This window comes from Mugil cephalus, chromosome 1 (genome assembly GCF_022458985.1).
Source record: "Mugil cephalus isolate CIBA_MC_2020 chromosome 1, CIBA_Mcephalus_1.1, whole genome shotgun sequence".
NCBI lineage: Eukaryota > Metazoa > Chordata > Actinopteri > Mugiliformes > Mugilidae > Mugil > Mugil cephalus.
In genome coordinates this window covers 37,941,439-37,956,220 of record NC_061770.1, presented here as the reverse complement: position 1 = coordinate 37,956,220, position 14,782 = coordinate 37,941,439, and the positions used below count along the sequence as shown (strand labels likewise).

Below are 14,782 nucleotides of genomic sequence, written 5' to 3'. Positions count from 1 at the left end.
ACATATTGTCAATAAACATATTCAGTAAATATCTGCCGATTCGTTTGTGCCTCATTTCTTAAATATGTTGACACCTGTGACATTCATAAGTAACAGTAAGTAATGAAGATTATCTTCATTACATAGACTAACTAAATGAGAAATGGGGTTCATCAAGAATAATAATAGAAACAACAGTTCAATAGTGTTAATTCAGTAGGGCTGTTGCGTAGGAGTGAATTGAAGTTCATTCAGTGTATGAAGTGGCACAGGTGAGTGTGCATCAATAGCAGAACTGAAGCAAAAAAAAAAAAAAAAAAAAAGATTCAGAAGTGAAATGTCTCGGTTACACTTGGAAAAGATATGAGAGCCACAAAATTTAGCAATTTCACCCTGATTTGGCAACTTCCTTCTCTGGCTAAAGACATACTAGTTCTCCTCGACTCTTGCGTCTGTGACACACATGTGCGGATGTGAAACTCGTCTGTGTACTTATTCAGCTACAACGCAGCAGAATGAAAACCCGTTAGACCAGAGGGTTCTGATCAGGCCCTGGTTTGGTTTTGCTGTGGTTTGACGGCGCTGTGATGACCAGATGGTTGACGTTTGCACGAGTGCATTGTGAAAGATATTGAAATTCTATGTTGTGAAACTCCTGTTGTGAGGAAAATGTTTTTCTTTTGTAAATTAAAAATAATAATAATAACAAACACAACAAATGATGTATTTCCTGAATTCCCTAATTCTCCAACTAATGCTGACATATTTGGATAAGATTAAGGTCGACGGGGCTTTTCCATCTCCCGGCTGCCATTCTGCAACACGCCTTGAATTTCAGCTTTGTTCCACGTTACCTGAAACGGCAGGAAATTACATAACGTCTGATCCTGTGGCAGCAACCTTGAGCATTGGCAACAAGCGAGAAATAGATTGAGAAATCGTAAAGACGACTGAAAAGACACAGAGTACAGGAGCTAGCTTGCGAGTGAAAGGTTGGACCCGCTTCTGCCTTCAGACGGGTACACCGTGGTCACAAAGGGATGGATGTGGTTGATACAAGGCAGGATGGATCCATGCTTTCGTGTTGTTTACACCAAATTCTGACCCTGACATCTGAATGTCATGGCTGGAATCGAGGCTCGTCAGAACAAGCAACGTTTCTCCAGTCTTCTATTGTCCAGTGTTAATGAGCCTGTGTGAATTTTAGTCTCAGTTTCCTGTTCTTAGCTGACAGGAGTGGCGCCCGATGTGGTCTTCTGCTGCTGTAGCCCATCTTCTCCAAGGTTGGACGTGTTGTGCGTTCATTCCTTGGTTGTAACCAGTGGTTATTTGAGTTACTGTTGCCTTTCTGTCATCTCCAACCAGTCTGTCCATTCTCCTTTAACCTCTCACATCAACAAGGCATTTCCGTCCATTCAACTGCCGCTCACTGGATATTTCCTCTTTTTCAGACTCTACAAACCCTAGAGATGGTTGTGCGTGAAAATCCCAGTAGTTCAGCAGTTTCTGAAACACTCAGACCAGCACGTTCGGCACGAACAACCGCACCACGTTGTAAGTCACTTAAACCCCCTTTCTTCTCCATTCTGATGCTCGGTTCGAACTTCAGCAAGTTGTCTTGATCACCTCTACATGAATAAATGCAATGAATTGCAGTCATGTGATTGGCTGATTAGCTATTTGTGTTAACGAGCAATTGAACAGATGTACAGATGTACCTAATAAAGTGGCAAGTGAGTGTGTGTGTATATATATATATATATACCCTGTAGACACAAAGGCCTAAGAGGGGGATACTTACGATAGTACTTTAATGCAAAACACACAAAAAAAAACGGTTTATTTACAGAATAATTTCTTTATTATTTCTTTATACTCTAATTACAAAGCCACAACTTTAATTTAACCTCCTGAGACCCAAACATTAGTTTGGAATGCATGTATTTGGGATCAGTAGGACTTAAGAAGTACAAACAATAAGCATAATCTTTGGAAAAAAAAAAAATATGTGAAAACAGGGATTATTTCACTGTATATTAAAACTGTTTATTTTAATGCAAAAGCAGAATTGGAATAGATGAAATCCCGACGTCCTCAAATGAGGACTTGTGAATTTGTCAAATTTTCATGTCACATAAAACTAGAAAAGTTAATAAGCACAAATAAACAAGTGTACTGACCCCTTAAATCTCATTATGAGGTTTAAATGAAGCTGAATAAGCTGCTACAAACCTAAAACATGATGTCCCCATATGAGGACGCCGGGTCTCAGGTAGTTACCAAAGCAGATCAATCTGATTTTTTTTTTCTATTTAACACTGGTGTGAAGGAATGTCTGTGACAAAAGAGAAATCAGCTTTCTTACACAGAGTAACATGATATATGAAAACAGAGCAAGTTAGATAAAGAGACAATTAAATCCCACATATACATCTAATGAAACATACTTGACCTGATTAGTAACAAACTTTGTGCTAAGCTAACTTGCTGCTAGCTCCTGATACATACTAAGCATCTTTCCTGAAAATGCCTCTAAATGCCAAATAAATGCCTGATAATTAATGTTAAACAAAGCATGTATTTTTGTGCAAAAGCCGCATCTGAAAATATGAAGAAAAAAAAAAATCTCCCACCCTTAACAAAAAAAGAAGAAAAAAAGAATAAAGTATATTTGAAACCATTCACGTTAAGCATCCATCATTATCCACCGCACACAGGTCCGCAAATCATTCATAGTCTCTTGAATACATACCAGTGCTTTTACACGAGAGCTTAATACACCTCACAACAGAACAGGACCAAAGCGGGGACGTAGAGAACCATCTGATCCAAAACCACTACAGAACAACCTTTCAACATACTGCAAAAAAAAAAATCCAATTAATTAAGTGCAAAAGAAAAAGTTACAATTCTGATCGAAGACAGGCCATAAACAGTGACGACAGACTACGCAACAACTGTTCCAAAATACAGTCACCAACCAGACATCACACGCGTCACATTCGTGCATTCAACTAAAACCTACAAATGATAAAAAAATAAACATTTTATGCTCGCTCACATCAAAACACTGAGGAGTAAACAGGTTTCGAAAAGTAAGATTAAAGCTATTATGTGGTGCAAATAATCATATCTCATCTCTACACTAAAACAACAACAAAAAAAAAAACCCCAGGTGCGTCCGAGGTCATGAAGGTATTCCTACAATGAGGCCGCGACTTTACGGTAAATCCCACTCAGGCTCCAGGGTTTTCAGTGAGGAGCCTCCAGGTCTTTCAAGGACGCCCATTTTTTTTTTTTTTTTTTTTTGGCCAGTTCTGGATAATTACAACATGGCACTGGCCATAGAGTCATTTTTTTTTTTTTTTTTAAGCCATCTTTCACTTTTCTACACCCATCACCTGCAGCTGCACAGGTGATACATTCATTAAACCTTGTACTATTGAGGTGTAAACATACATGGAACTAGCTCTCATTTAATGCATATGAGTTAATGCTCATTTAATGCATATATATGTATATATATACACACACATATATATATCTTTAAACGCACATTAACATAAATCCAGCATGTTTTTTTTAGTAAAGGGTTAATGGATAGATCAGTATTGAAAGCAAAACGATGACAATAATAATGTATATTTCTAAACTACACTAGGCTAGAGTTTAATCTAGAACACGTATAGTAGGTAGGGGGCTACAGAGTACATAGGCAGTGCTTGCTGATTAACAGCGAAACAGATCCAGGGCTTTAAGGTATTCCAGGGATTAAAGGGATCCACCTGTGTGTACAAGCTACTTCCCCGTGCTCAGCACACTTCTTCTACTTTTAGAAGGAGGATTTGGAGAAGCAGGCCGTTGTACCTAGAAAGACGCTTTAGACTTAATTTATTTAAAATTTTTTTTAAATGGGGAACTGAAAATATCACTCGGTCTAAAGTCACCTTACTACATCGACCGAAACAGGAATTTCATCCCACGGAGCTGGGGAGCTGGTGGCTTCTCATTGACTGCGTGTTATCATCTGTTAATCGTGAGACTTGAAGTTTGGTTTGGAACGATAAGCTGCCCGAGACCCAGCGGCAGACCGACAACTTCACTGTTCTCAAAAGAGAAAGGCGCGGTTCATGTCAGTGGCGACTAGTGGATCTGACGACAGGACGCATTGACATCACTGACGTTCACTTCTTCATTGTGAAAGTTCACATCCACCATCCACAAAGCAGACAGAAACTAAACAACCCGGGATCAGCAAATGTTCAGCAACTTCAAAATAAATTTGCAATTTTCTACAAAAAAATATATCTGGAACTGTGTAACTTCAGCATCTCTCATTGGCACATGGCTGTATGAAGATGCATGTGTCCAAAGAGATTCACAGGAAAGTGCCTGAAGCGCGACATCAGTAAAATATTTAGTAAAACACAGTGAGTCATAATCTCTTGGGTAATGCATGTTCTTGTTCAACCGCTACATTTCCAAAAAAAAAGGAACAGTCACTCTTCGTAAACATGATGTGGCGATAAGCTCCGGACGTTTTTCAACTGTTCTGATGTCGATTCATTCCATGTAACTCACTTCTGCATTACCTTGAAAAAAAAAACATTAATATAAAAAAATCAGCTTGGAAAGGCAGCAGCTGTCACCGTTTCTTCAATCGGGTCAATCGAACTGTTTGCCGGTGTTGGACTCCATGACCAGGGAGATGTTGCAGCTTTCTACGTCCTCTGTCGGCACATACAAGGTTTTCTGAGCAAAAGACAAACAAGACATGTTAGAGGAAACCAACTAGAACGTGGCCTTTTGCAAGTCCTGCACGCAGCGTCACATTTACCGGTGAACTCTGTTTATATTGCCTCACCCTGCGCTAGTGTTTGGCAGCCAGTATCTACATATTCAATTATATTTGCATGTTACAGGAAAACTCTGAAACCGCATGATAGTTCCTGGAACTGGTGAACACTGCACTTACTAAGAACGGTTGTCTCAACATTGAAAGCAACTCCGTGTTGCAGTAGGTCTTCGACAGGGAGTCCGCAGTCAATCTTTGGTTGATTCGACATTTTGTATGTATATATTTTAATTCACGCCCACAAATTTAAATTTCTTTAAATGCACATTAACATGAATCCAACATATTTTAGTAAAAGGGATACTCCGCGCTTCACACGGAGCGCCACACAACACCTGTGAATCTAAGCCTCCTGTGCACGTCAGGCCCCGCCCCTATCATTAAAATATACCTCAGGCGTGTTTAAACTAGAGTCTGTTTATTTCTTTATCTGTGAATTACACACCAGTTAGGTATGATTATGTTTGCATCAGCTGCACGGCCACCCTGCTGTTGCAAAAAAATAAAAAAGTGAACCTTTGTATTATTTGAATAGCTTAATATTGAACGCAAATGATAATAACAATGTATATTTATAAATAGCACTAGTTTAATATAGGACACATATAGTAGGTAGGGGGTCCTTGGCCTGAAAAATGTTGAAAACCGCCAGATTATGTTACGCTTGTAAAGTTAATGCAAAGTATTTCATGTATCTTTTATGATTATGCGACGTTAAGAGCTATTCACCTTATTGTTGTTGTCAGAAATGCTGGTCAAGAAATCCACAGGTGCCGGCACTTTGGGGAAGATGCGGTCCTTGTTTCTGTACGGAGAGATGCAAACATACTGAAAACATATTCTACATTTTTTTAATTTTTTTTAAATACGTATGTAAAAACAAAACAAAACAAAAAACATACTTCCGCCAACACACAAAAATCCCAACTGCCAAAATGGAGAAAACCAGTGGTATGGCAAGAGCAATTGGGTACACAAACGCATTGGGATCTCTGTCTGCCTCTGCAAGAAAAATCATCAGCAAAGTTCTTTTCAGGGTAAGTTGACATATACGTGTACAGTATTTTATGCTTGAAGGTACAATATTTTTATAGAAAATTGGAAAAAAAACAACCCAAAAAACTAAAATAAAAACATGATCATACCAAAATACTTCTCTTCAGTCCACGGTGTCTCCCCATTGTCTAACCATGCTTTCAAGGCTATGCGGTGTGGACAGTGAGGGGTAACCTCCAGGTCGTATGATCGTTTCCCGTGTATCTCTATTGTCTGGAAGACAATGGGAAATAAATATTTTAGAGAGGAGTACAAGAATACATCAATAAAGCAAAGGAGAATCACCAGAGGATCACTAAAGTCGGGAAGCTTGTTACATATAATATTGTGTACACCAAGTCCAGAAGTTTACCAGCAAAACACTGAATCATCACGCACACATTTAACACATTCAACTGCTGTTTGCGTTCCACACAACACTGAATGTTTGTCACAATTCCCTGGTACACTGATTACACTGATGCGCACATCACAGCTCGGCTAACGGCTAGTTGTTGTTATCGTTTTACCATCTAAAGTCAATACTGTTCTGAAAAAGTACTTAAAATGCAACTTTAACTTTAGGTCTGTACAATTTTGCCCAGCAATATTTTCTATTTCTTATTCAACCATTTTGTTGTTTGTTGTTTAGAACATTTGAACATTTTAATGGACATTTGTTGTCCATTAAAATCCATTTAAATATATATTTATTTTTTTTGGTTATTTTTTTTTTTTTTGTCAAATTGTTATGCGATTAAAATGAGATTAATCAAGATTAATCGAATTAATTAATTAGATACATTTTTTTTTAATTGAGTCCAAACCCTAATCGGAGATATTTGAACTCCCACCCTTGGGAGGAAGCAACTGCCTACAACATCTGCCTGGGGAAAACATCTGCTTTCTGCCAGAGCACCGTGAACTTCTCTTAAGATTTGACCATCATAATCTTCATTCCTCACATCAATCTTGTAAACAGTTCCTGTCAAGTCTGAACATCACAACCTACTTAAGCCAGCAGTGTCATCTGCACAGCAGCAAAGCAGTCCTGAGGTCACCAAACTGGACGCTGTGCAGAATTTGTGCCCCTACAAAAAATGGCTGGATTCTCATTTCCAACGCCCTGGCATGGGCTTTCTAAAGTTGGGGACAACCAGCCTAGGCTTCCATCCAAAGAACATCCACTGTGTGACGAACAAGAACACTTTTCAAAGTTCAAAGCCAAACATTGTATTGCTGAGTCTTACCTTGTTCTTATCACACACAGTGTAATTTATGATAAATTTCCAGGACTCTAGATTGATGAGGTCAGGAGGAGTCCAATTAAGGTTGAATTTATCCACACTTTTTGTGACTGTCCACATAAGGGGGGGTGGTCTCACTGTTCAGAAGAAGACAAAGAAAAGATGGACTAACTCCCTCAAATTGTGCCATAAAACAGACATGCATGCACGAACACAGACATTTCCAAGAAGGGACAAGAAAAAGAAGACCTTTTATTATAAGACAGTGAAGGGGAAGTGCAGCATATTTCAACAGAATGTTTCCTGAATAGTAGTTTTGCTACTAAATTTACACTGACCAGTCCACTACATATACGTACCCTTCTCTGTGAGCAGTTTCTTAAAGGTGTTCCTGACAGGTTTGTTGTCCAATGTTCCATTTAACAACATGTCAATGTGGCAATGGGTCTCCGTGTCCAGATGACAGCCAGTCCTCACGCCATCAGTGTAATTATACCTCGAGCATTCTTGTAATTCAGTCAGATTGCAATTATCATCAGGACACCTTGGGAACATGAAAAAAAAATTGTGGGTTACTATAATGCCATAGAGTACTCCTACAAATTAAGAGAATGAAAGGACATGTTTAAATAAACCAACATCTGCTCAGACTGCTCAGGCCTAGTGAAAAGTAAAAAAAAGATATGCCTACTCTTTGTGAGAGACGAAAAGTTTAAAACCATTCTCATGAGGCAACAGACATTGATTGGTTTAGCACACAGAAAAAATAAAAAACAATGCCTTCAAACCATAGACTGTATATAAATATGGATCTTGCATTAGCCAAACTGACGTCATTTTCCCGGGGATACGGGCGGCGCCATCTTGTGACTTTGGTGCCAGAGTCTGATCAGTGCGGAGCCACGATATCGATGACCCGATCACACTTCCTCCAGACTCACTCATGTTTTCATTTTTATTAATACTACGCTCTGTTCTACCTCCACCAGTTAAGATGAGATGTTGGATTATACACTCTACTTGTTTTTTAATTTCCACATCTCTTACGGTCCCACGGGAATGCTTTACGAAGCTGTTGGCATGGCAACTGGTCGTTGGCAGTATGTCATAGCATCAAACAACCAACTAAAAAAAAAACGTACCCAAAAGAAAATGCATCAGCCTTATATTAGCTACGTACAGAGCTGTTTCAAGACACTCTGGGGGCCTGGGGCAAGAGGTACCTTGGGGGCCCCATTATGGAGACCCCCAAAACATTGCAGTGTTTTTGTTTAATCCTCACTAGGGTCATGGGGGTTGCTGGAGCTTATCCCAGCTGGCATCGGAAGAGAGGCAGGGTACACCCTGGACAGGTCGCCAGCCTATCGCAGGGCTAACACAGAGACAAACAACCATTTGCACTCACACGCACACCTAGGGTCAATTAAGAGTCACCAATTAGCCTAACGAGCATGTCTTTGAAGGTGGGAGGAAAAAAACCCACGCAAACGGGACTCAGTAGGAGGCATCAGCGATAACCACCAAGCCGCTGTGCTGCCCCATATTATTGTATTATATTACAATATTACATCTACCAACATGAAGGAGGTGGAGCCCAGACACCAGGGCCTGCTTTGGCTTCACTTTTGAAGAGCTGTTCATCTTCATACCATCTATTAGAGATCGACTGATGGCCGATACGTGCAACTTTCCTGAGCTGATACTGCCTTTTCTCCCTCCATTTATATGATAAAAATTACACAGTGTTACAAGTCTCATTTTCCAGCATCAAGCTGCGCACACTCTGCTAGTTGGGTAGGGCTAATGTATGGGCTGCATGGGTCCACAGCATCTCCAGCACACACAGGGCTTCCTGAGGATGCGCCTGTCTGTAAAAGTTGCCAAGGGGAAAAAAATAAACACACACACATATATATATATATATATATATGTGTACACACATAGGTATATATATATTCATACAGTATACGTATACAATACCAGTAAAAAACGGAAATATCAGCCCGATCGGTTGATCTCTACTGCTTCAAACCGAGTTGTGCTCACCATGCTCGTGAGAAAGGTCTGTGTGCATGGCCCTTCTCTTGGTGGGCCATGCTTGGTGTACCACCCTGTAAGTGGAAATGTTCTTAAGGTCAGAGTTCACGGGTTGTGACATGTTTGCTGACGTCTGCTGAAACGGCACAGGCGGACGGTTGGTCAGCGTGTGATCATGTGGTACATTTACGGGCGTGTGTCTGAGAAAATTTTAATTTCAGTTCCCAAGGGCCTCGTGTTTTCCTCGTGTTTCTGAAGTCCTTACACCCAGTCACCCACTCGTCCATTCACATAGGAAACACAATATATGGAAAAAGCACATACTGGTAGTAAAAACGTAGATCTTTAGCCGGACTTGCTGAGGACCAGGAGCAGAAAGCGTGTTTCCTGCTGTCGCTGTAGCACTCAAAATTCTTCACCAGATCTGAAAGGAATAAAAACACACAAAGACATATTCTTAAACACACAAGTGGACATTTTTCATTACAAAAAGCTACAACCAAAAGGCTGTTTCATTTTTTTTTTTTTTTTACTAATTAAGAGTATTGATGAAATAAAATGATCTACCTGTGTAGTTGACTCTGACAACCACTGGCTTGCCCTCTGTATTGTTACAAAGAGCTTTAAGAGAAAACTTCAAAAATCCCTTCATGGTAAAGTATTCTGTCCATGGAGATGACACCTTTTTCTAAAGGCACCAATAACAGAGAAACAGAAAAAAAAATTAGTGAAACAATAAATCACATCCAAGTAATTCCCAGTGAGTAAAAATATTGAGAGATTTCCTGCGTTCAGATGTGATCCTTTTTTCCACGAAATTGTTATATTTGAGGAGTGACTGAGCTTGTGGCCAAGTTCAGGGCAACTATTTTGGCCACAATTTTTTTGGACATTTTATTTGTTGATGTAATACAATAAGAAACAAGACAACAACAAGAAGAAAAAAATAACTGCAAAAACATGAAAGTGTGATTTAAAGATGTGAGATTTAAAAAAAAAAAAAAATATATATATATAGATAGACACATACATATGTCTGTCTGTCAGTCCCATTTTCATCAGTGGAAACATTCAAATTATATTGGCACTGGTTTGGCACTGGATACTGTGGTGGTGGTTCCCAGGACAACTTTGGGTGAAAATCATCAACCCACAGTATGGACACATTTTGCGGAGTGAAGACTTCTCCTACAGGGAAGAAAGAGAAGAGACAGAAATCTCATATCATGCGATTTTAGTGCAGCTCCATGTATAAATCTTGAAAAGAGTTCTTGTCTGCAGCCGACAATAGGCTTATAACAGTTCACACGGTCATATAAGGAAATAGGCAGCAGTTATGTCCTCAGTGTTGATTCTGGTGAATAAACTAATGTGCCAAGAATCCCATTATCTGTTTATTTTCCCAAGATTGTAAAGTGCATTTACCACATTTAGCACAGTTATTTAAGCACGGGTTAGGGCAGTGCCACACTGTAAATCATAGGTCTTCAACAGGGGGTCTGCAAAATCTTTGGTTGATTAGACATTTTTTATATATATATATATGTATGTATGTTTGTTGTATGTGTGTCTGAGGTTCATTTACATTTAAAACATAAGTTTTTTTTAAAAAATATTCTTTGGGGCTTTTGCATCTGTATCAGATAGGGACAGGACTCAAACAAACGCTGCAATGAGGAACATAATTCACCACCAACAAAAATGCGTCTAGTGAAAATGTCGAGTGGCTACTAACGTAAACATGTCAAGCCCTGTATACATAGGGCGGGGGTCCCTACTTAATCTCTCCATCAGTTTGGAGGTCCTTGACCTGAAAAGCATTGAAGACCCTTGGTCGAAATGAAACATGTTGACCAATGTTTAATGTATGAAGTGAATGGACTACTATGGGAACAGATCAGCCTCTTAGTTCATACACGTAATCTTTTCTTTGTATAATTCTACTGGAGTTTAATTCTGAACTTAAAACGCCGTTTTACAATGTTTTCTGATTCTGTTCAGTCTAAGAGAGGAAGACATGTTAACTATTTAGCGCAGTACCAAAGGATTATGTGACTAATAGTTGGCAAATAGTCAAAAGATTAATCGCGGAAAATAATTTATAGATTAATCGGAAAAATCTGCCGTGATATTTTTTGTGTTATTTTAGCCGTTAACACATTCAAGTTTATGCTTTAAAGTCAACATGGGCTTAAAGTGGAGAATAACACACCCAGGAGTTTACGAAACACATCTTATTCGACAAACCTTGTGCAATACCTGTTTACCAAAACGATATATACTTTTGCAATTTTGTATATTTTATTTTATTTATTTATTTTTTTAGTATTAGCATTTTAGCTTGTAAATCTTGTAAATAATACATTCCTTGCACTATTTTGTACATACTGAAAGGACAAGCTGTGATATCTCATTGTACACTGTATAATGACAATAAAGGGTGTTCTTTTCTATTCTATTCTATTCTTTTCTGTTCGTATGTCCCTATTTTAAGGGTCATAAATGTAACCAGGCAAATTAACCTTCCTTGTCATAATTTAAATTATCTTCCTTTATATCTCAGGTGTCAAACATATGGCCTGCAGACAGAAAAACAGGCCCCACTGGGTCCAATCTGGTCCATGGTGTCAATTTGCAAAGTACAAAAATTAGACTGTTTTAGTCTGAGAAGTGGACAGAACACGTTTCTGAGACCCAGGACTAAACAGCTGGCAGCAATGTGCCCAAACTTCACCTATAGGACCTTTTTTTTTTTTTAAATAGGATACTTTATTAAATGTAAACATTCTCCTAATTTACTTGTTCTTCTTTGCACTAAAACAAATGGAAAAAGTCTGGAGTTTTTCTTAGAGTTCATTATTCTTTGGTACCGATCCGACAGCCCTGCTTTAGATTATTAACACATTCCCCTGAGCCCTTTGCAGACAGGAAAACCAACACAACGGCATCACCTCACATCACCTTTGGGGAGGATCTGAAAACCATATCAGTACCTTTAAAAAGAAAAAAAACGGTAAAAGCTCGGGAACGGCTACGTTTCGTTATTGTTGTTGTAGGGATAGAAACACATCCAAATTAAACATTCCCACCCGAAAACTTTTCCTTCCTGAGCCAAAAAAAATAAATAAAAAAAATGCGGCTCACGCACGAAAACCATGACGTCACAACTGGGAGACCGAGTCACGTAGGCTAAATCCATGGAAAAACGAATAAAAAAAGACTACATCCATGGTAAAACAGAAAAAAAGTTAGATCCGTGGTATAAAAAAAAAAAAAAAAAACAAAAAAACAAAAAAAAAACGATGGACTATTTCCACGGTAAAAGTCGTAAAAGACACTTTACTACAACAACGACGTAAGTAAAGACGGTAAATACCTTCACAACACTAAAAAAAAAGTCTCACCTGTGATGGGTTCCACTGTTACAAACAGGCAGCTCACAACGAGCAAGTCCAAACTTAAAAACATCAAGTTCATCGTCTTCTTTTTCTCCTCCTTTTCTTTTCCTTTTAAATTACTATTTCGTCTTGTGGTGACAGGGAGAGGGGAAAAAACCGAGAAAGAGACCGTTCGTGCCCAGGCGAGTAGTAGTTTGTAAAAAAGGAAGAAAAACGAGCTCTGCGTGCTTTCGTTTCCTTTCGAAGGGCGAGAGACAAGCGACTGGAGGTCGGAAAGAAGTGGGAGGAGAGCTTCCTTATTTTCTCAGGAAGACGCGCTGAACACGCAACGTCGGCTCACCCCACGGGGTTGGGTGGTGGTGGTGGTGGGGGCTGCCATACACTGTACTGTTTAAGGGTGACCACGCACAGCTCCCTTTAATGGCACCGTTTTAAAAGGGGGGTCTTTAAAGCGGGGTTTTACACAAAGTCAAAGAGAGGAATGCTGTTGTTGTGCGAAAGGGGGCAGGTATTCCTGACGGGAAGTACTGGACCAAAGTCACACTTCCTGTAATAGAAACTTATGTTGGCACGGTGCCTCGTTTTTTTTTTGTTGTAAACACGGCATAGATCGATATGACAACCAGGTCACATTTAAAATGGACACTGGTCTTGTTATCTTGTTATAACACGCACATTACGCTTAAGCTGGAATTGTTTTTGGGGTGGTTGACGTTATTCAAACATTCCTTAGAATTCGTGCAGCTCCTCCTCCACAGACTTCCAGCCAGAGTGTCACTTTAAAAAAAAAAATAAACACACATCCCCTTCAAGTCTGTATCGCACTGTAATCTGCGGTCTTTCTTGCACCATTTTCACCATTTGCACACCTCAACGACTAGGCTTGTGCCACACTGCAAAATGCTGCGTAATGTTCAGGTCCCAACAAATACATATTTGAAAAACGACTACAAGAAAAGCATGAACTGTCTCTTTGAATCTACCGAAGTGTCTCAATGAACCATATGTCACTATAGGCTTTTAATGAATTGCTCGTACTAACCAGTGGTCACTTTAATAACTTGAAAGTGACAAAAGTAATAATAAATTTAAAAAAAAATACTGAAAATTAATTAAATCAGACATTGCTTTTGAATTGTGGTTCAACAGGATAATTAAAATAATAATAACAATAATGAAACTGTCATGGACAAAAATGATGGTACCCATAAAAATGAGTAATTAGCAAGTGTTAGGAGAGAGTCAGAGAAAATGATAGGTTAGCGTGTTAAAGGTAAAGGCTGCTGTAAAACCATCTCTGAGCAGCTTGATGTTCCCGCGGCTACAGCTGCTCATGTTATTCAGACGTTTAAGGTCCACTGGACTGTAGCCAACCTCTCTGGGTGAGGATGGGTGAGAAATTAAAGAGAAGGGAGGAAGTAAACGTGGAAACGTGGGACACGGCCAAAGACCACGGCCATTGTTGAAAGGAAACCGTAAAAGACTACAAGTCTACAAGCTTCTGAGAGAATGTTCTTTGGAAACATGGGGGAGGCTCGGTTGTGTTTTGGGGCGTGAGGCACAGGGGGCGCTACCCAGTAACACCAAGCTTGGTCTCAGCTGCAGGTGACTAAATACAGCTAAAAAACAACCCAAGAATGGCCAAGAACAAGACACTGGGCTATTCTGAAGCAGGTTTGCACGAGTCCTGACCTAAATCCCGTCCAACATCTGTTGGAGGACGCACTCAGGAGAAGGAACCTTTCAAATCAGAAACAGCTGGAACAGTTTGATTGCAAACACATACAAATAGGAGCAGAAGTCTCTTGAGAGTCACAGAAAATATTTGACTGTGCAACAAAATGCTAAGTTACAGGTACCATCATTTTTTTGTGCAGGCTAGTTTCATTATTAGTTTTTAAATTGTTATGTTAAATCGTAATTTAAAAGTCTGATTTCCATTAGTTAATTTTCAGTAAATTTCTATTTATTACTACTTTTCAAGGTTCAAGTTATTTTAGTGGGTTCATCTTCCTTTAATGGGACCAAACATTTTGTCTACTTTTGTATTAGTGTATCCTCCATCACATGAATGATTTAGTTTTATTTTATTTAGTTCTGTGTGGTGGGTGCTTACGCCAAGTTTTGATGCTATTGTTGATGTTATTTGTTGCATCACTGCATATTTATATATTTATTTTCTACTTAATGTCCACATATGTCTGACCTCTTATTCTCAATGACGTTGGTTT

General features: G+C 39.1%; 1 protein-coding gene across 1 annotated transcript; it reads right to left on the bottom strand.

Moving 5' to 3' along the window:
* Nucleotides 1–1,776: 1,776 nt before the first annotated feature.
* Nucleotides 1,777–12,833, bottom strand: LOC125022285. The gene is made up of 10 exons (XM_047608813.1): nucleotides 12,558–12,833; nucleotides 10,184–10,341; nucleotides 9,721–9,841; nucleotides 9,478–9,577; nucleotides 7,476–7,660; nucleotides 7,120–7,253; nucleotides 5,980–6,103; nucleotides 5,737–5,836; nucleotides 5,564–5,639; nucleotides 1,777–4,731 (listed from the first exon to the last, which is right to left on the bottom strand). The coding sequence occupies exons 1-10, from the start codon at nucleotides 12,628–12,630 to the stop codon at nucleotides 4,645–4,647; spliced, it is 1,158 nt and encodes a 385-aa protein (XP_047464769.1). The 5' UTR covers nucleotides 12,631–12,833; the 3' UTR covers nucleotides 1,777–4,644.
* Nucleotides 12,834–14,782: the final 1,949 nt, after the last annotated feature.